Source organism: Heterodontus francisci, chromosome 46, assembly GCF_036365525.1.
Source record: "Heterodontus francisci isolate sHetFra1 chromosome 46, sHetFra1.hap1, whole genome shotgun sequence".
Lineage (NCBI taxonomy): Eukaryota > Metazoa > Chordata > Chondrichthyes > Heterodontiformes > Heterodontidae > Heterodontus > Heterodontus francisci.
Window position 1 is genome coordinate 21654463 of NC_090416.1, and position 22445 is coordinate 21676907.

Genomic DNA, 22445 nt, shown 5'->3' on the forward strand with positions numbered 1-22445 from the left:
TGCAAGACTAACAGGGTAAAAGAGGCAGTTTTTGCCAATTCACTGATTGCTTGAGGATTGCCTGGATAGTCAGAAGCTTTTTCCCAGGGTGGAAGAGTCAGTTACTCGGGGACATAGGATTAAGGTGAGAGGGACAAAGTTGAGAGGGGATAATGCGAGGCAAGTTCTTTACACAGAGGGTGGTGAGTGCCTGGAACTTGCTGCCGGGGGAGGTGGTGGAAGCAGGTACCATAGAGACGTTTAAGAGGCATCTTGACAAATACATGAATAGGATGGGAATAGAGGGATACGGACCCCAGAAGTGCAGAAGGTTTTAGTTTCGGCAGGCATCAAGATTGGCGCAGGCTTGGAGGGCCGAATGGCCTGTGCCTGTGCTGTACTGTTCTTTGTTCTTGTTCTTTGATTGCACTCTGGAGGGAACTCAATAGCGCATCCTATGGAGGAGCGTAGAATCATTCACAGCAACTTCTGGATTTCCATGTTTAACTATGCATGCACAGACTCCCGAAGTTGCTTTCCGTTTCAGTGAAGAAACGATGGTGAATGCTGACAGTTTCACTGTCATTACCACTGCAAAATACAGGTCATTAAGAGTCTTGCAAATGTCACCCTTTCTGTAACTTTCTCCATTAATATTTATTGATGAATTTACTATTATAAAACAGCATCTCCTGCAACTCACAAACAAGTACCACAGTACATTTGCTTAAAATATTTGCACATGCAAAGAAATTGTAATGAAACAGGGCAAATAGAAACAATTACATCAGGCCAATGGGAGTTTTTCAAAGAGGAAATAGGGAAGGTTCAGAGCCAATATGTACCCATTAAGGTGAAGGGTAGGACCATCAAGTCCAGGGAACCCTGGATGTCAAGGGATTTAGAGTACTGGATCAGGAAAAGAAAGGAGGCTTATGGCAGATTCGGAGCGCTGAAAACAGCAGAGGCATTAGAGGAGTATAGAAAGTGGGGGTGGGGGTGGGGGGGTACTTAAAAAAGTAATTAGGAGAGCGAAGAGGGGACATGAAAAAACATTGGTGGGCAAGATAAAGGAAAATCCTAAGGCGTATTATAACTATATTAAGGGCAAGAGGATAACCAGGGAAAGAGTAGGGGCCCATTAGGGACCAAAGTGGCAATCTGTGTGTGGAGCCAGAGGACATAGGTGAGATTTTAAATGATTACTTTTCATCTGTTTTCACTGTGGAGAACGATGATGTAGGTGCAGAGATCAAGGAGGGGGACTGCGATATACTTGAACATATTAACATTGAAAGGGAGCAAGTATTAGATGTTTTAATGGGCTTAAAAGTGGATAAATCCCCAGGCCCAGATGAGATGTATCCCAGGCTGTTATGCGAGGCAAGGGAGGTGATAGCAGGGGCTCGAACAGAAATTTTCAGATCCTCTCTGGCCACGGGAGAGGTGCCAGAGGACTGCGAATGTGGTACCATTATTCAAGAAGGATAGCAGGGATAGACCAGGTAATTACAGGCCGGTGAGTCTAACATCAGTGGTTGGGAAACGATTGGAAAAAATTCTGAGGGACAGGATTAATCTCCACTTGGAGAGGCAGGGAATAATCAGGGACAGTCAGCGTGGCTTTGTCAGGGGGAGATCGTGTCTAACTAACTTGATTTAATATTTTGAGGTGGTGATTAAATGTGTAGATAAGGGTAAAGCAGTTGATGTAGTCTACATGGACTTCAGTAAGGCTTCTGATAAGGTGCCGCTTGGGAGATTGGTTAAGAAGGCAACAGCCCATGGGATCCAGGGCAATTTGGCAAATTGGATCCAAAATTGGCTCAGTGGCAGGAAACAGAGGGTAATTGTCCAGGGTTGTTTTTGCAATTGGAAGCCTGAGACCAGTGGTGTACCACAGGGACCGGTGCTGGGACCCTCACTGTTTGTAGTGTACATTATTGATTTAGACGTGAATATAGGAGGTATGATAAATAAGTTCACAGATGACACGAAAATTGGTGGTGTCGTAAACAGTGAGCAGGACGATATAGATGGGCTGGTAAGATGGGCGGAGCTGTGGCAAATGAAATTTAATCCTGAGAAGTGCGAGGTGACGCATTTTGGGAGGACTAACAAGGCAAGGGAATATACAATGGATGGTGGCACCATAGGAAGTACAGAAGGTCAGAGGGACCTTGGTGTACTTGTCCATAGATCACTGAAGGCGGCAGCACAGGTTGATAAGGTGGTTAGGAAGGTATATGGGATACTTGCCTTTATTAGCTGAGGCATAGAATATAAGATCAGGGAGGTTATGATGGAGCTGTATAAAGCGCTGGTTGGGCGACAACTGGAGTACTGTGTACAGTTCTGGCACCACACTATAGGAAGGATGTGATTGCACTGAAGAGGGTGCAGAGGAGATTCACCAGGATGTTGCCTGGGCTGGAGCATTTTAGCTATGAAGAGAGACTGAAAAGGCTAGGGTTGTTTCCCTTAGAACAGAGAAGGATGAGGGGGGACATGATTGAGGTATGTAAAATTATGAGGGGCATTGATAGGTTAGATCGGAAGAGACTTTTTCCCTTAGTGGAGGGGTCAATAACCAGGGGACATAGATTTAAGGTAAGGGGCTGGAGGTTTCGAGGGGATTTGAGGAAACATTTTTTTCACCCAGAGGGTGGTTGGAATCTGGAATACACTGCCTGAAGGGGTGGTACAGGCAGGAACCCTCACAACATTTAAGTATTGAGATGAGCACTTGAAACGCCATAGCATACATGGTTATGGGCCAAGTGCTGGAAAATGGGATTAGAATAGTTAGGTGCTTGATGGCTCTCACAGACACAATGGGCCGAAGGGCCTGTTTTTGTGCTGTATAACTCTATGACCCTAATAAAGATTCAGTAAAAATGGTTGGCATCCTTTCATCTGTGAGAGATGATGTGAATGCAGCCTCAGAACTTTGGTGAGGTCAGATGAGATCATCTGCTACACTTGAAGGGCGAAGTGTCCCTTCATTTGTTATTTGGCTGCATAGCCTCAGCAGGATTTTTGGAGACACAAACTTGCCCAGCATCTGCTTCTCCCTCTTGACCTTATAAACTGAATCCCGAGGAAGGGTGGGAGCCCGTGTCTGGAGCCCACTTAGTTGCAGGGGTCAACAGTACCTCCAACAGTGCAGCGCTTCCCCAGTACTGCACTGGAGTGTCGGCTTCGAATTTTGTGCTCAAGCCCTGGAGTAATATCTGAACCCAGAACATTGTGATTCAGTGGCAAGAGTGCTACCAACTGAGCCACAGCTGACACTGCTTAGTAGAAATAACAGAAAATATTCCAAATCTGCTGCTGCTCTTTATGACATCAGTTATGTCCCGGCCACAAGCAGGACAAATCCAATCCAGCCAATTACTGCCCCATCAGGCTGCTCTTAATCAGTGACAAAGTAGTAGAAGGTGTCATCGTGAGTTCTATCAAGCAGCACTTGGCATTACGATCGCTGAATCCCCCACTATCAACATCCTAGGGGCTACCATTGACCAGAAACTGAACTGGAGTAGCCATATAAATACCGTGGCTACATGAGCAGGTTAGAGGCTAGGAATCCTGCGGTGAGTAACTCACCTCCTGACTCCCCAAAGCCAGTCCACCATCTACAAGGCACAAGTCAGGAGTGTGATGGAATACTCTCCACTTGTTTGGATGGGTGCAGCTCCATCAACACTCAAGAAGCTCGACACCATCCAGGAAAAAGCAGCCCGCTTGATTGGCACCCCATCCACAAACATTCACTCCCTCCACCACCGACGCACAGTGGCAGCAGTGCGTACCATCTACAAGACGCACTGCAGCAATGCACCAAGGCTCCTTAGACAGCACCTTCCAAACCCGCGACCTCTACCAGCTAGAAGGACAAGGGCAGCAAATGCATGGGAATATCACCACCTGCAAGTTCCCCTCCAAGTCATACACCATCCTGACTTGGAACCATATTGCCATTCCTTCACTGTCGCTGGGTCAAAATCCTGGAACTCCCTTCTTAACAGCACTGTGGGTATACCTACCCCACATGGACCGCAGCAGTTCAAGAAGGCAGCTCACCACCACCTTCTAAAGGGCAATTAGGGATGGGTAATAAATGCTGGCCTGGCCATTGATGCCCACATCCCATGAATGAATAAAAAAAAACTTACTCACTGATGCTCAGTTTGCTAGGACTATTCAGCTCCAGACATGGATAAAATAACTGAATTCCAGACACAAGTCGAGAGTGACTTTAAGGCAGCAACTGATGGTGCATCAAGCAGCACAAGTAAAATTAAAATCAATGCAAAAACTCTCAATGGCTGGAGTCATACCCAGCACAAAGGAAGATGGATGTGGTTGTTGGAGGCTAATCATCTCAGCCCCAGGACATTGCTCAAAGAGTTTTTCACGGCAGTGTCCAGGCCCAATCATTTTCAGCTGCTTCATCAATGACTTTCCTTCACACGCCATCCCACCCCCAATCATAAGGAGGTGGGGATGTTTAATGATTGGAGTGTTCAGTTCCATTCGCAACTTCTCAGATAATGAAGCAGTCCATGTCCAAATGTAACAAGAGCGGCGCAACAGTCAGGCTTGGACTGATAAGTGGCAAGTAACATTTGTGCCACACGTGTCAGGCAATGACCATATTCAACAACAGAAAGTTTAACCACCACCCCCCTACCCCCCACCCCCCTTGACATTCAATGGCATTACCATCAAGTACTTCACCATCAACAGCCTTGATTGGGGAGGGGGGAGAAGGTGGAGGGGGCCACCACTGACCAGAAACTTAACTGGACCAGCCACATACTATGGCTACAAGAGCAGGTCAGAGGCTGGGGTATTCTGTGACAAGTGACTCACCTCCACACTCCCCAAACCCTTTCCACCATCTACAAGGCACAAGTCATTAGTGAGATGGAATACTCTCCACTTGCCTGGATGAGTGCAGCTCCAAACGCTCAACATCGTTCAGGAGTAAGTCGACCACTTGTTTGGGCACTGCAGCAACTCGCAAAGACACATCCCAAACCTGTGACCTCTACCACCTAGAGGGACAAGGGCAGCAGGCACATGGAAACACCTAAAAGATCCCCTCCAAGTCATCCCATCTTGACTTGAAAATATATTGCCATTCCTTCATCATCCCTGGGTCAAAATCCTGGAACTCCCAAACATCACAGTGGGAGTATCTTCACCTTCAGAACCTTTGGACTGCAGTGGTTCAAGGCGGCAGCTCATGATCATCTTCTCAAATGTAATTAGGGATGGGCAATAAATGCTGGCTTTGGCAACGATGCCCACATCCCATGAATGAAAATTTTTTTTAAAATCAGGTTCTGATGAGTGTACATTTCTTACGTTCAAACAAAGACATTCTTTTCACCTCCAAGCAATACCAAGGCATCCCTGGTCCTGACTCCATCAAATACCCAGCTTCCCACTCCAGAAAATCTCAGGATGCTGTTGAATCAGTTTTCATTCTAATATCAGGTTCAATACCAGTTGAGCATTTCTCCAACTCCATCACACTGTCCACTCACCAAAGCTTCTTCTCAAGGTTGATGTCTTCAACCAGTTCTCTTCCTGCAGCTGAAGATCATGACTCTGGGTTCTATGGGGGAAGAGTGTCCTTAGAACTCATCATCTGTTGCAGGAGCCTTACAAAAAGAACTGGAGCAAACACAGCAATGTTATCGAAGTGGAAGAGTTTTGAGGCTGCAGGAACGGATGGCAGTGGCCTTACGTCTGAAAAGACAGATGCCAACCCATTCTTCATTGACACAGCTGAAAAGAAAGATCTGCTCCCCAATAAAGGAAAATTGAAGGTGTAAGGCAGTGGTAACCCAGGTTCCTGCCAGCTTTCAAATACCTAATTGGAAAATCCAGACTTAAATGGCTGCAAGCTTTGCTCCATAGAGGGTATCCCAATGTGGCCCCTACCTCACACCCACACATTCCTTGCAGCTCCACCCTGCTATCTAGACCAAGAATGCTAAGATCAATTGTAGCACCTCAAGAGCTGCCACGGCTAAGATCAAAGTCCATGCATTAACCTTGGGCCCTTCCTTTAGTCTGTCTGACTCAGAACATCAGGTAGCACTCTGTATCCTCAGGCAGGAGAAATACTGAGATGATGGTGGAACAACTGTTTACCATTGAGAGAGAGAGAGAGAGAGAGAGAGTGAGAGTGATTGATTGCTGAGTATTTCTCGTTTTTGCTCTAAACTAGGGCCTTCTTTCAAATTAGGAGCTGGGAAATTAGTAACCTCTATCAGTGAGTGAATTAATAAGAGTAGTAGTAGCACAGAGCAGGTCTGGAGGCACTATTTAAAATTAATAGTGTATAACCTGTACACAAAAAGCAGGACAAGCCTAACCCGGTCAATTACCGGCCCACCAGTCTACTCTCAATCATCAGTAAAGTGATGTAAGGTATTGTCAACAGTGCTATCAAGCAGCACTTCATTTATTTAGAGATACAGCACTGAAACAGGCCCTTCGGCCCACCGAGTCTGTGCCGACCAACAACCACCCATTTATACTAACCCTGCAGTAATCCCATATTCCCTACCACCTACCTATACTAGGGGCAATTTACAATGGCCAATTTACCCATCATCTGCATGTCTTTGGCTGTGGGAGGAAACCGGAGCACCCGGCGAAAACCCACGCGGTCACAGAGAGAACTTGCAAAGTCCACACAGGCAGTAACCAGAATCGAACCCAGGTCCCTGGAGCTGTGAGGCTGCAGTGCGAACCACAGCGCCACTGTGCCGCCCTTGCTTAGCAATAACCTGCTCAGTGATGCTCAGTTTGGGTTCCGCCAGGGCAACTCAGCTCCTGACCTCATTACAGCCTTGGTTCAAACGTGGACAAAACAGCTGAACTCAAAAGGTGAGGTGAGAGTGACTGCCCTTGATATCAAGGCAATATTTGACCGAGTATGACATCAAGGAGCCCTAGCAAAACTGGAGCCAATGGGAATCAGGGGAAAACTCTCCACTGGTTGGAGTCATACCTGGCACAAAGGAAGATGGTTGTGGTCGTTGGAGGTCAATCATCTGAGCTCCAGGACATCACTGCAGCAGTTCTTCAGGGTAGTGTCCTAGGCCCAACCATCTTCAGCTGCTTCATTAATGACTTTACTTCAATCTTAAGAAGTGGGGATGTTTGCTGATGATTGCACAATGTTCAGCACCATTCACGACTCCTCAGATACTGAAGCAGTCCGTGTAGAAATGCAGCAAGACCTGGACAATATCCAGCCTTGGGCTGCTAAGTGGCAAGTAACATTCGCGCCACACAAGTGCCAGGCAATGACCATCACCAACAAGAGAGAATCTAACCATCTCCCCTTGAAATTCAATGGCATTACGATCACTGAATCCCCACTATCAACGTCGCGGAAGTTACCATTGACCAGAAACTGAACTGGAGTAGCCATATAAATATTGTGGCTACAAGAGCAGGTCAGAGGCTAGGAATCCTGTGCTGAGTAACTCACCTCCTGTCTTCACAATGCCAGTCCACCATCTACAAGGCACAAGTCAGGAGCGTGATGGAATACTCTCCACTTGCCTGGATGGGTGCAGCTCCAACAACACTCAAGAAGCTCGATACCATCCAGGACAAAGCAGCTTGCTTGATTGGCACTCCCTCCACCACCGATACACAGTGGCAGCAGTGTGTACCATCTACAAGATGTAGATGACTCAACATGTAGATAGGCCGACTAGAGGGGAGGCTATATTGAATTTGGTGCTTGGCAACGAACCAGGCCAAGTGGCAGATCTCTCGGTGGGAGAGCATTTCGGTGATAGTGATCACAACTCCCTGACCTTTACTATAGTCATGGAGGGGGACAGGAGCAGACAGGATGGGAAAATATTTAATTGGGGGAGGGGGAATTACAATGCTGTTAGGCAGGAACTGGGGAGCATAAATTGGAAACAGATGTTCTCAGGGAAATGCACGACAGAAATGTGGAGGTTGTTTAGGGAGCACTTGCTGCGACTGCTGGATAGGTTTGTCCCGATGAGGCAAGGAAGGGATGGTAGGGTGAAGGAACGTTGGATGACAAGAGATGTGGAACAGCTAGTCAAGAGGAAGAAGGAAGCTTACTTAAGGTTGAGGAAGCAAGGATCAGACAGGGCTCTAGAGGGTTACAAGGTAGCCAGGAAGGAACTGAAGAATGGACTTAGGAGAGCGAGAAGGGGACATGAAAAAGTCTTGGCGGGTAGGATTAAGGAAAATCCCAAGGTGTTCTACACTTATGTGAGGAACAAGAGGATGGCCAGAGTGAGGGTAGGGCCGATCAGGGATAGTGGAGGGAACTTGTGCCTGGAGTCGGAGGAGGTAGGGGAGGTCCTAAATGAATACTTTGCTTCAGTGTTCACTAGTGAGAGGGACCTGGTCGTTTGTGAGGACAGCGTGAAACAGGCTGATATGCTCGAACAGGTTGATGTTAAGAGGGAGGATGTGCTGGAAATTTTGAAAGACATGAGGACAGATAAGTCCCTGGGGCCAGACGGGATATACCAAAGGATATTACGGGAAGCGAGGGAAGAGATTGTCGCGCCTTTGCCGATGATCTTTGCGTCCTCACTGTCCACTGGAGTAGTACCAGATGATTGGAGGGTGGCAAATGTTATTCCCTTGTTCAAGAAAGGGAATAGGGATAACCCTGGGAATTATAGACCAGTCAGTCTTACGTCGGTAGTGGGCAAATTATTGGATGGGATTCTGAGAGACAGGATTTATTATTATTTGGAAAAGCATAGTTTGATTAGAGACAGTCAGCATGGCTTTGTGAGGGGCAGGTCATGCCTCACAAGCCTTATTGAATTCTTTGAAGATGTGACAAAACACGTTGATGAAGGAAGAGCAGTGGATGTGGTGTATATGGATTTTAGCAAGGCGTTTGATAAGGTTCCCCATGGTAGGCTCATTCAGAAAGTAAGGAGGCATGGGATACAGGGAAAGTTGGCTGTCTGGATACAGAATTGGCTGGCCGATAGAAGACAGAGGGTGGTAGTAGATGGAAAGTATTCAGCCTGGAGCTCGGTGACCAGTGGTGTTCCGCAGGGATCTGTTCTGGGACCTCTGCTCTTTGTGATTTTTATAAATGACTTGGATGAGGAAGTGGAAGGCTGGGTTAGCAAGTTTGCCGATGACACGAAGGTTGCTGGAGTTGTGGATAGTGTGGAAGGCTGTTGTAGATTGCAACGGGACATTGACAGGATGCAGAGCTGGGCTGAGAAGTGCCAGATGGAGTTCAACCTGGAAAAGTGTGAAGTGATTCATTTTGGAAGGTCGAATTTGAATGCAGAATACAGGCTTAAAGACAGGATTCTTGGTAGTGTGGATGAACAGAGGGATCTTGGGGTCCATGTCCATAGATCGCTCAAAGTTGCCACCCAAGTTGATAGGGTTGTTAAGAAGGCGTATGGTGTGTTGGCTTTCATTAACAGGGGGATTGAGTTTAAGGTTATGCTGCAGTTCTATAAAGTCCTGGTTAGACCACACTTTGAATATTGTGTTCAGTTCTGGCCGCCTCATTATAGGAAGGATGTGGAAGCTTTAGAGAGGGTGCAGAGGAGATTTACCAGGATGCTGCCTGGACTGGAGGGCATGTCTTACGAAGAAAGGTTGAGGGTGCTAGGGCTTTTCTCATTGGAACGAAGAAGGATGAGAGGTGACTTGATAGAGGGGTACAAGATGATGAGAGGCATAGATAGAGTGGATAGCCAGAGACTTTTTCCCCAGGGCAGAAAGGGCTATCACCAGGGGGCATAATTTTAAGGTGATTGGAGGAAGGTTTCGGGGAGATGTCAGAAGTAGGTTCTTTACACAGAGAGTGGTGGGTGCGTGGAATGCACTGCCAGCGGTGGTGGTAGAAGCAGATACATTAGAGACATTTAAGCGACTCTTGGATAGGTACATGGATGATAGTAGAATGAAGGGTATGTAGGTAGTTTGATCTTAGAGTAGGTTAAAGGTTTGGCACATCATCGTGGGCCGAAGGGCCTGTACTGTGCTGTTCTATGTTCTACGATGCACTGCAGCAATGCACCAAGGCTCCTTAGACAGCTCCTTCCAAACCCACGACCTCTACCAACTAGAAGGACAAGAGCAGCAAATGCATGGGAACACTACCACCTGCAAGTTCCCCTCCTAGCCACACACCATCGTGACTTGGAACTATATCACCGTTCCTTTACAGTTGCTGGGTCAAAATCCTGGAACTCCCTTCCTAACAGCACTGCTGGTGTACCGACCCCACATGGACGGCAGCAGTTCAAAAAGGCAGCTCACCACCCCCTTCTCAAGGGCAATTAGGGATGGGCAATAAATGCTGGCCGAGCCAACAACACCCACATCCCATGAACGAAAAAAAAATCAAGGTACCAACTAAATTTTAAGAGGTACTAGAGCTTTTTTTAAGATCATGGATGGACAGCTGCGACTTGTTGCTTGCAATTCCTGCGCCATGTGGGAATTCCAGGACACTTCACCTGTCTTGGGCAACCACATATGCAGGCAGTGTCTCCAGCTGCTTCAGCACAAGCTTGAGGAGTTGCTGGAGTCACTTCAGTGCATCAGGGAGCAGGAGAGTTTCTTGGTTCATACTTTCCTGGAGGTGGTCACTCCACTCGCTGGAAGACTAGGAAGAGGCAGGAGGTGCAGAAGTCTTTGGGGTGTGTGCCACTCTCAAACAGATACACAGCATTGGAGACTGCTGAGAGCAATGATACCCTGAAGCAGTGCAGTCCAGACCATAGCACCAATGGGAAAGGGACTGTACAGCAGGGAACAGCAAAGTGTAGAAATGGAGTTCTTCTGCAGATTCTTTAGTCGGGGGTGGGGGGTGGCAGACAGGCATTTCTGTAACTATCATCATGAGTCCCGCATGGTGTGTTGTCTCCCTGGTGTCAGAGTAAAGGACGTCACAGAGAGGGTGCAGGATATTCTACATGGGGAAGGAAGAAAGCCAGAAGTTGCGACACACATAGCAAGGGCAGATATTGAGGTCCTACAGTCAAATTTTCAGTAGCTCGGGATAAGTTGAAGAGTAAGACCTCGAAAATAGTCATCTCTGGATTTCTCCCAGTGCCATACGCTAGCGAGAGTAGAAATAGGAAGATAGGGAGGATCAATGCATGGCTTGAAGCATGGTGCATGAGGGAGGGCTTCAGATTCTTGGGGTATTGGGACGAGTTCTGGGGCAGAAGGCACCTATTTAAAAGGGATGGGTTGCACCTCAATAGGACGAGGATCAATGTCCTCGTGGGAAGGTTCACTAGTGTGGTTGGGAAGGGTTTAAAATAAATTGGCAGGGGGATGAGCACCAGCACATGGAAGTAGAAAAAGAGGAATAAGGTGCATAATGTGACAGTGTTGGACAGTACTAGAGAAGACAGGAGTAGTCTGAGAAGGGCTACGAAGAATGCAGAGACAGGATTACAATGCATGCATGTAAACACACAAAGTGTGGTGAACAATGCTGGTGAGCTACAAGCACAAATAGCTGTTTGGGAATATGATGTAGTGGCAATAACCGAAACTTGGCTTGCAAATGGCAAGGACTGGTTGTTTAATATACAAGAAGTGTTCAGAAAAGATAGAGAAGAAAAAATGAGAGGTGGTGTGGCAGTACTGATGAGGGAAGACATTGTAGTGTTGTAAAGAGAGGATGTCATTGAGGGGGCAAGGACAAAATCAATTTGGGGGTATGATCACACTACGAGATGTATTCTAGAGGCTTCCAAATAGTGAGCAAGATGGAGGAACAAATATGCAAGGAGATCACAGAGATGTGCAAGAACTAGAGAGTGATATTGGGGGATGTTACTCGAAAATGATCCCAATCCATATTTCAGTAATTAAGGGAAAGGAGGGGGAGGAATTTCTGGATTGTGTTCAGGAGGACTTCATTGATCAGTATGTTCTTGGCCTAACTAGAAAGGAGGCATTGCTGGATCTGGTGCGGGTAAGTGAGGTGGGCCAGTCGGGGTAACACTTGGGTAAAAGCAATCATATCAAGCTTTAGACTCATATTGTTCCTTGTTTTTCTGCATCATAAGGTAGAACGGCTAGATTGGAAGAGTGCAAATCTCAATGCAATGAGAAGGGATCTAGCCAGGATAAAATGGAACCAAAGACTGACAGGAAAAACTGTAATGGAACAATGAGTTATCTTTAAGGAAGAGATACTTCAGGTACAGGTTATGTACATTCCAATAGGGGCGAAAAGTAAAAGGAACCAAAACAGGGATTCTTGGATGAGGGAGACAGAGATTATGATGGAACAAAAAAAAGAGGGTCGATGATGGAAGTGAGAACCAGGCCAAATACAGTAAGTTGAGAGGGGAGGCGAAGAGGAAAATAAGACTAGCAAATAGAGAATGAGAATAGAATGGCAGTCAACGTAAAAGGGAACCCAAAAATCTTCTACCAGCATGTAAATAAAAAGCGGATAGCAAGTGGCAGGGTGGGGCCTATTAGGGACTAAGAAAATAACCTCTATGGTTAGAGGTTAGAATACTTAATTGAGAGGGAGGTGGTACTGGAATGGCTGGCTCTGCTTTGGTGAGATAGGTCACCTGGTCCAGATGGCTTGCATCCCGGGTTGCTCTCGGAAATGGGGGTGGAGATAGCAGAAGGGCTTGCCTAGATATGGGGAGGTATCAGAGGATTGTAGGTTGTAAGAACAGTCCTAGCAACTACAGGCCAGTTAGATTATCAGTGGTGGAAAGGTTTTAGAAATAATCAGGTGGGAAAAATAAAAATCGACAGACACTTGGAGAGGTTTGAATTGATTAAAAAGAGCCAGCATTTGTAAAAGAGAAATCATGCTGTGATTTCATGATACTGAATAAACAATCATGAGGGGTGGAAAAAAAAAATTAACAGGCACTTGAAAGGTTTGAGTTAATTAAGGATAGCCAGCTTGGATTTGTAAAAGGCAGATCATGCTTGACTAATCTAATTGAATTTTTTGATGAAGTAACAGAGAACGCTGATGAAGGGAATGCGGTGTTGTCTATAAGGATTTTAAGAAAACCTTTAACAAAGTACCACATAAAAGGCTGGTTAACAAAATTGAGGCACATGGACTAGGGACAAAGAAGGTGTCAAATGCTTGGTATCCAATTAGATTTTTAAAAATTGGCTTAAGGACAGAAAACAGTGGTAAATGGTTGTTTTTCTGACTGAAGGACGGTCGACAGTGGTGCTCCCCAAGGGTCAGTGCTAGGACCACTGCTTATATATAAATGACTTGGATCTTGGAATAAAGGCTAGAATTTCAAAATTTGCTGATGATAAACTTAGAAGCGTGCCAAACAGTGAGGATGATACGAACTGGCTTCAACAGGGCATAGATAGGCTAGCACAGGGTCGTCCAACATACAGCCCGTGGGCCAGGATCTAGCCCACCACAGGTTTCTATCCAGCCCATGGATGTATTTCAGAGATGAGAAATTTTCCATTGTCTTCTTCTTTCAGACCGGCTTTTTAAAACAACTTGCTGTCAGTTTCACAGCTGACAGATGACATTGGGAACAGAGGTTTCCCAACTTCAGAAAGCTTCATGGTTTTCTGGCGGTTCCAACTTTTTTTTTTTAAAAAGCGCGCTGGAAAACCCTGACTCTGTCTGAAGGTCAGAAACCGCTGTTCCTGGTATCAACACCTGTCAGCTGTGAAACTGACAGCTCGATTTAAAAAAAATTGATCAACTACAAAGCTGTGCTGAGCGCTCATGCTGTCTGCAACTGTCAGAGAGGGAGGGGGTGGCAGAGAGGGAGAGGGGGGCACAGAGAGGGAGAATGACACAGAGAGGCAGGGTACAACATGGAGAGTGAGTGAGAGAGAGACAGACACACAGTCAGACAGAGAGTGATCAAGATCACTCCTGACAGATGGACATCTAGCCCAGAATAATCTGCATCTCTACAAGAAGTGTGTAGGCAAACACTTGTTGTCTGATTGCCTTTAAGAGTGATGCCCCTTTAAGAGCTTAGTGCTCTAGCCACAGCTATAAATATACCATTAAATCACTTGAGCCAGAAGAACATAAACAAACTCTAAAAAAATTGAACTATCTACTGAACAGCTGTGCAAACAGAGCTTAAGTGTTGCAAGCAAGCTAAACACAGAGCACTGTTACACCTGCTCCTCTTAACCCAAGCCGCTTGTCTAAATAAGTTTCTTCAAGGGGAAACAGTGCAAAGTTTTAACAAAGCAAGTTTTAAGCAAAAGAACAGCAGGAAAATGGATACGAAATTTCCCAGCATGATCTGGAAGACCATGGATATCCTATCCCAGTTACAACTTTTCAAACAAAGAATGCAGTCATGCTTTACAGACCAAGTGATTGACGAACCAGAGAAACAGGCTGTAAAAATACTGACAGCAGTTGGAAATGAGGAATTACACAGAATCACTACCTTGAGCTTATCTGAAGAGGACCAGAAAGATCCCACAAAGATATGGAAAGTGCTACAGGATCAGCTCCAATTAAGAGTGAATTTTAGAATTCACCGCCTGGAATTGATGTCCTACAGGCAACAGTCGCAGGAATCAATAGACCAGTTCGACAGTAGATGCCGTAGCAAGGGCAACAAATGCGATTTTTCAGACACTGAGCTGTCAGAGCGACTAATGGAACTGGTAATTATCTCAACACCCATTGAAGCGTTTCAGAAGGACCTCTTGGTGAAAAAGGTCACAGCATCGATGCCTTGCTGGTAGATGGGAGAAAATACAAAGACATTGTGGTTGAACAACAGCATCTGCAAGCACTAGGGCCGGCCAACAGTATCGGCACAATAACCAGATCGAAAAGAGCAAGCAAGCTGTGTGGTAAGTGTGGTTGGGCCTACTCATCACGAAATTGTCCTGCATATCAAGATCTGTGCAAGGTGTGTGGTGCAAAAGGACACTGGGCCCGCCTATGTGGGAAATATGGCTCCAAAGATGCAGCCAGAAGCTACAGTAGGGTGCAAACAAACAGAAGGCAGGCACAGCAACAGAGCAACAGCAACAAGGAGAGCTCCAAAGCTTTGTGTAAATGCAAGCTAATACACAAAGTCCACAGCTAAACAAACCTGAGACAAGAGTCAGAGGAGAGTAATGTCAGCCAAAAGATGAACAGGCATTTCACATTGTGAACCTGACACATCATGTTGATGAAGTCAAACAACTGGAAGCTTTTGCTACTATTAACATCATGTGCCCAAAGAAAGCTGGAAAACATACATTCAGGGTTAAGACTGACACCGCAGCTAGTACAAATATCCTACCAGTCTGTATCCTGAAGGATATGTACCGGAATCGGAAATTAATGATACAACCGACAACTGCAAAGTTATCTGCATATGATGGATCACCCACCCCTTGCAGTGGAATAATAACAATGCAATGCAGTTATGGCAAGTCAGCATGGAATCCGCAAACATTCCACCTGGCAGACACAAGCAGACCAGCGGTGGCAGGACTACCAGCGTGTAAGGACCTCAACATCATAACCATCTACGAGGTCACCAAGGTACCCATTACAGCAGAAAAGACCAATGGTACCACATCGAGTCCCCCTCCTTCCAGGATCTCAGTGGCTCTGGTTTGGAAAGTATCAACTCCCTTCCCAAAGATGCCACACCAAGAGAATGAAGATCCAAACTCAGATGGTGAAAGTGCTCTGTCAATATGCAGTATTTCTATGCGCTCCAGTGACTCAGAAGAGTGACGTTATCACTACTGAGAAGCAAAGGCTAGCAGTGGGGAGCATTGCCAAGGGGAAATCTCCAAGGACCAAATCCGCTCGCAGACTCTGTCCAGCATCAAACGGTACAGTCTGGAAATCCTTTAACAGCACAACTAATACCATGCCTTCATTTCTGCTCTATAAAGAACCACCGGCACTACAAGCCAGAATGGACAGGTACCTCCATGAGGCCAAGTACTCATCTCCCAACAAATCCTGGACCTCGAGTCCCTGGCCTTCAGATGCGGAAGATGAGAGGCGAAGGACGCGCAATGCCCTGTAGAGGCAGAGGAAGAATGAGTTGAAGCATTGTCTGTTGGCTCTTTGAGATGAGGTGCTAGAACTTTCCAAGAATGACAAGGCCTCAAAAGTGGTCATCTTGAGAAAAGCAACAGAGTATATTAGCAGGCTGAAGGCAGAGCAACAGAAACTTAACACAGAAAGGGAGAAACCTCAGAAAAAAACCAGAAACAGCTGAGACGCAAATTCTCCGAGCAAGAGTTGTCAAACCACCAAAACGATATGGACTCTTAAACCTCTGCACGTGTAAAGCTCATAATCTCTATATCTGTGTAAATAATTATGATGTTATCTAATTGTGTTTTTTTTTAAACTTGTAGCATACGAGTCTTACCTTTGGAAAGTAAGGGGATGTTGTATTGCCTTTAAGAGTTATGTCCCTTTCAGATCTTAGTGTGCTAATGAGCTCAGTACCAGAATGTAGTCATAAGGCCAGAGTCACTCTGTAACTGTAACACCTAGAGTAAGGTTCTGTAAATAGTTTACTCTGTACTGTACAAAATAGTTTAGCTGTAATAAACCTGTTTGAGATAGTCAACCAACTAGATTCCGCACATCTCATTTATGTTGCATCAGACAACATAAAGAACTCATTACAGCACTGACTACTTGTGCAAGTAAAAAAAATGCCAGGTATCTCACTAAGTCATTGTCCAACATAGTGATCAGAAAGTAAGTCAATAAATTAATCTTCACATTTAAAGCTTCTTCACAAAAATGCACATTTGTTGTTGTTTGGATGAATAGCAAGATACATTTTTAATGTCTTTATCTTTCCGAAACTGTCTCACCAGCCCCCCCGTGTAAGACAATAATTGTAATGTGTCCCCCCCCACCACGTGAAAAGGTTGGACAACCCTGGACTAGCAGAACAAGCAGACAAGTGGTAGATGGAATTTAATACTAACAAGTGCATTTTGACTGAAGGGATAGGGTGAGGCAATATAGACTTAATGGTGCAGTTGGAAACAGTGTGCAGGAAAAGAGGGACCTGAATGTGTATCAGTCTTTGAAGGTGCAGAACATAGAGAGCGGTTCGCAAAGCACATGGGATCTTGGGCTTCATAAATAGAGGTATTGAGTACAAAAGCAAGGAAGTTATGCTGAACCTTTATAAAGCTCTGGTTAGGCCCCAACTAGAGTACTGCGTCCAGTTCGGGTCGCCACACTTTAGGAAGGATGCGAGGGTCCTTGAGAGGGTGCAGAGAAGATGTACCAGAACGGTTCCAGGGATGGGGATTTTAGTTACAAGGTTAGGCTGGAAAAGCTGGGGTTGTTCTCCCTGGAACAAACGAGATTGAGGGGAGATTTGATAGAGGTGTACAAGATTATGACAGGCTTTCATAAGTTAGGCAAGGAAAAGCTGTTCCCATCAACTGATGGTACAAGGACTAGTGGACACAGATTGAAAGTTTTGGGCAAGAGATGCAGGAGGAATGTGAGGAAGAACATCTTTAACGCAGCGAGTAATAATGACCTGGAATTTGCTGCCCATGAGGGTGGTGGAAGTGGAGACAATCAATGGTTTTAAAAGGAAATTAAATTGCTGGGCTACAGGGAATCGAGCGGGCTGACTGGATTGCTCCGCAGAGAGCCAGCATGGATTGAACGGGCTGAATGGCCTCCTTCTATGCTGTAAATAAAAGGACTTGAGGTCTAATTTCTTGCATTAACTTCGCAAAAGGCAAAAAAAAACATGGATTTGTGACAAAAAATTTTATACACGTGATCGGGGAGTTTAAACATCTTCTATACACACAGCATCAAATTCTGACAATCCTACAACTGCTTGCTAGGAACAATACACATACAACAGGGGTCTTGATAAAATGGCACATTAGAAACAACCCACCTGCACTCATTTGTACCACAGCCTGTCATTTCAACTGTTTACTCAGTAACAGAAAATAAATCTTAAACATAAGATGTAATTAGAAGTACAGGTGTTACTGTATCTGATTGCAGGTGCTGGGATGCAGTTTATACCTGGAGCTAGGTCTCACTACATTAATATGGAATGTTTCAGTACCAGGGAATTTTCTGTGTGGAATTTCTTGTAGTGAAATCTTGAGGACCAAGCCCCATACACCAGGTTTTTTTTTTAAGCATCTGCTGCTGCAAAAGGAAGATGGGAGTACACTGCTAGGTGTTTCAATTAGGGATATGTTTGCACACTTAGCTACTCACAAGCTGCTTACTTACTTGACATGGCCTTTTTGGGGGGTTTGGGGGCAGGGCAGGGAGCTGGAGAAAGAGGATAAAGATTATGCAGCGTCAATTGACTTCTGGGTGATTAATAATGATCCTGAAATAATCAACTGGTTTCCAGCCTTGCAACACAAGGCTACAGATAGAATTGAAATACAACTGTACACCCAGTCACAGCTGGCCAGGTACAAGTGTACATTTAGTCAGGTATCTCCACAAGAATGCAATTCATGCAGAAGTAATTTCCAACAAGCCCTGAAGAATGCCTGGAAGCCACAAACTGTTGTAATTGCTTTTGATCTTTGGCAATGTTCTATTGCTTCTTTGTTTAGGGATGGAGGGCAGCTAGATGTTTAACAATCAACCTTCACCACAGCCTGTGCCTCAGTTAAGACTTTGATTTACATCATACAACACAAATTTAAAAATTAAATTGACTTGAGTTCAGCACAAATGTCTGACACATGAAAACTTGAAAAAAAATTCCACTTATTTACTATAGTTTAGCATGCTTCCTGTAACATGGGATTCAGGCCACTGAAGCACGGCTACATGTCTTGGGGACACAGGAGGTATCAGGGTACATGCCCTGGGAGGGACGGCCAGTTGGTGTTGCAAGAGGTATTAAAGTACACATTCGGGGAGAAGGATGGGGAGATCAGGGGCAGGAGATATCAGGGTACACACTTCTCCATGACAGCAACTGGAGGTATCAGCACGCATGCCTTAGAGGATGTCAGGGTATACGGTTGAAAGAATGGGGGGGGGTTGTGTTGCAGAGAAGGAAAAATACAACAGCAGGGGATATCAGGGTGCAAGCTTCCAGGAGTGTTGGGGAAGTAAGGGTTACAGAAGGAGGATAACAGGAGGAATCATGGTACATGCCTCAGGGTTAGGGGCAAGACAGAAGGAATCAGGGTACATACAGAGGGTAAGGGGGGGGGGGTGCGAAGCAAACAGGTAGTGTCAGCGTACACACCCAGGGGTTGGTGGGGGGGGGGGTGGTGGCAGAGGAAGAAAGACTCAGCAGGAGTTATAAGGGTGTAGGGGACACATTTTGGGCAGGGGCGGGGTTTTTTTTTTAAAGGAGAAACCAGACAAGAGGAAGCAGGGTACACACTTCAGGCCTTTCAGGGATCCTAGCGCCAGACCCTCACACATTGGCAACTAGCACCAAGTGAAGCATGCAGTAAACAGCCCTTTCTCCCTCCCCAAAACCACTCAGCTCAGTTCAGAGAATAGTGCAAGAGGATGACAGTAGCAGAATATATGAGCAGGCCTGGAAGAAAGAGTCAGACCAAATCCAGTAAAATTATTTTTGTTGTGGGAAGCAGTGGGAATGTCCAGGATTTCTCAATGTGCCAAGCAGGATGATGTAACTGAAGAAAACTACAATAGTGCCACGTGCACCTCAAGAGAAAAGCCTTCTTTTACACTGTCCCATTCAGAACAGCATAGATTATATAAAGTAACAGTCCTGAATTTGTCCCATTCAATATGCCTCGCTCAGGTACAGCATGTTTTAAATGCAGCCGGTGTAAATCTCCACTGTAGTGTCCAAACAATAAGAAATCATAGAAATATCACAATTAAAATCCTTTGACATTTGTGTAATATAACTTGTGTATTTGTTCAGTGCTCAGAGAACAAGGGGAGTGTGTGGTCGATGAGAAGACCGAGCTGGCTCATTCCTCCAATTCAATGTATCTGGTGTTTTCCTTTGTAACCAGTTTGCCAAGGATATGAACTGCAAAACGGAGGTCCTTAATAGAAATCAAATGTTTGTCATGATCAAGAGAATCCTCAGCCATATTATAGGCTGCATTTGCTGAATCTAGTTTAGTGTTTTTGCTCATTTATCTCCCCCTTTTCCTGAAGGCACCAGCTCTTGATGGGGTCTGGTTCTATACAGGCCTCTGATACCTGTATATGTGAACTCATACAGCAAGTGTTCACAGGGTATTTGATATTAGAGTGTCACAATGAAGCCCAATCCTGCTATCACCTGAGTAACAGAGAGAATCACTGCACTGTGATGAGGAGCAGGATTTGCAGCTCTGGGTAAAACTTTAAATGGGAGGAATTTATATATTTTGATTTAAATGAAGACTCTGGGCTGCATGCAGTGCTGACACTGAATGGTACAACAGCAATGCTGCATTAAGGAGGCAGGCAGAGGACAAGTCTGTACTGGCCACTGCAGTGCACTTTCTGGTCACATTAGCAGAAGTATGTCACAGAAAGGCCATATCATAACCACAAGTATGATGAAGGAACCAAACTTGAAATGAATCCAGGCAGATGCAAGACCAGCTCGTCACAACTGTGCAGACAGCGACATTCGTATCACTGCACTAGGGCAAGAGATCGTATCTAAATTGTTCTATGCCACAGTTATGGAAGTTATTAAAGTCACTCCAGCAAAGTTAACTCAGTATTAGTCAAGTATAAGGAATTTTTTTTGGACACATTGTCTGTGAAAGATGATGTGAGCTGTAATTAAACCCTCAGATAATATGTATCGGAAGTGCCAAGCTACAGGGAGAGAGGGGGAGAAGGTAGGGTGAAGGAAGACTGCTAAGTCTTATGAAGAATCTGTAATGTTTCAGCTTATAGTCATGCATGGGCCAATAGAATCTAAATGGAAATGACTGCAACTGATGGTTAAACATTCCTCTTTTACAAGAGCCTACAGCCCAGAAGAATTGTGCTCTTCGTGGTGAGACTTTCAGGCTTCGGGATATGTGCAATCACTGGAGCTCAGCTACAGAGCTAATAGATACTATCTGGCTAAACATGTTTTCATGTTTATCCTTGAATCTGGAATTCCACATAACAAAAGTGAAGGAGAAAGAGCTTGATGCCTTCCAGTGCCACATCTTTCAGTGATGGAAGGGACGAGCTGCACTGAACAATCTGTTAAAAGGTATAAGGTAATGGAGTCCTTTCAAACTTCTCATCCTCAGTCTGCTCTGTAATAAGTTCACTACACCTTATAACACCTTTACCTGGCCACGTAGAAACGTCATTCAGAAAATAAAAATGCAGAACAGGATGTTGCACTACATTATTTGATTGGATAGTTAAAACAGATCTCAAAATTTTCACCTCTAATTTAGGCTAAGTTGTGGCACAATATAGTGACATCTAGCGAAAACAGAACAGGGCTTAAATTCCCTAAAATAAAAGTCACTCAGAGCATTCTCTGTCCAGGTAGAAATCTAAAAACAGTTTGAAGATTCTTTTCCTGATAAACCGGTTACACAGGAAATCCAAAGTCATAGCAAGCAAATCCTGATCAAATTCCACACTGGGAATTGAACTAGAACCAGATGTTATGTTGCCAGCTACTGCTGTAAATCCTAATTAGAAGACTAAATAAATACATTTTTCAGGGATAAGGGGAGCAAGTTCCAAAAGCATCTCCAATGTGGTTGTAGTGTGAATTTTTCACGACCATGTTTTTATGCACATGGTAAATAAGCAATAAGATAAAACTTATATAAAAATAAAGTTATGTTGCATCAGTCTGATGAGACTGCAGAGGTCCCCAGCTTCAACTGATCAGTTTACAAGTCTGACATAGGTGGAAGAAGAGAAGAAAGATAGGAAGGCAACCGATGTCAGTTAACCGATCCTGGGTCAGTAATGGGCATGGTGTGCAGAACCTCATCCAGGAGTTGCAGTGCCCGGTGCAGGTGGACCTCGATCCAGCAGGGTGTGTGTTTGATGCTCTGCCGCGGGTAGTCTGGTCCCCAACCCTTTACAAAGCTCAGCCGGAGGATGCAGAGACGTCTCAGGTCATCAACGCCAATCCCCGCAGCTGCAGAAAGACCTGAAACAATAGAGACACTTCAGCAGTGCAGGATGTAGGCAACAGTGGAAGATAAAAGTACAAAGTCACAGAAGATCCTCAACATCAAGCAGTGCAGTACGATACAACAGGCTGGTGCTACATGCAGGATGACATGACCTCACTATGCAAGTCCCAACACAACCACCTGACCTCGCTAAAGTTGCCTGCGAAGGTGCTTCACTCGAGGAAGGAACCTGAATGATTAGAAGCAGTTCTCCAACTGCGAATGAAACACCAAATAGAGACAAGAAAAACCCTATTATTTCATTTTCAGGGTGGGTTGAAGGTTGCAATGCTGTAGTTTTAGCTGAACTGAGTTCT

At 45.2% G+C, this 22445-nt stretch overlaps 1 protein-coding gene across 5 annotated transcripts in view; it reads right to left on the reverse strand.

The window, feature by feature from the left end:
• Positions 1-22445, reverse strand: part of LOC137356948 (mothers against decapentaplegic homolog 4-like) — a 178922-nt gene that overhangs the window by 26996 nt on the left and 129481 nt on the right. For 4 of the 5 annotated variants that reach the window (XM_068022831.1, XM_068022832.1, XM_068022833.1 and 1 more), the window contains one exon: positions 629-22103. In XM_068022831.1, the coding sequence (XP_067878932.1) occupies positions 21892-22103 (212 nt within the window). In that variant the 3' untranslated portion in view covers positions 629-21891. Of the gene's footprint in view, positions 1-628; positions 22104-22445 lie in introns of those variants that run through there. The other variant, XR_010971115.1, reaches the window with a different exon arrangement.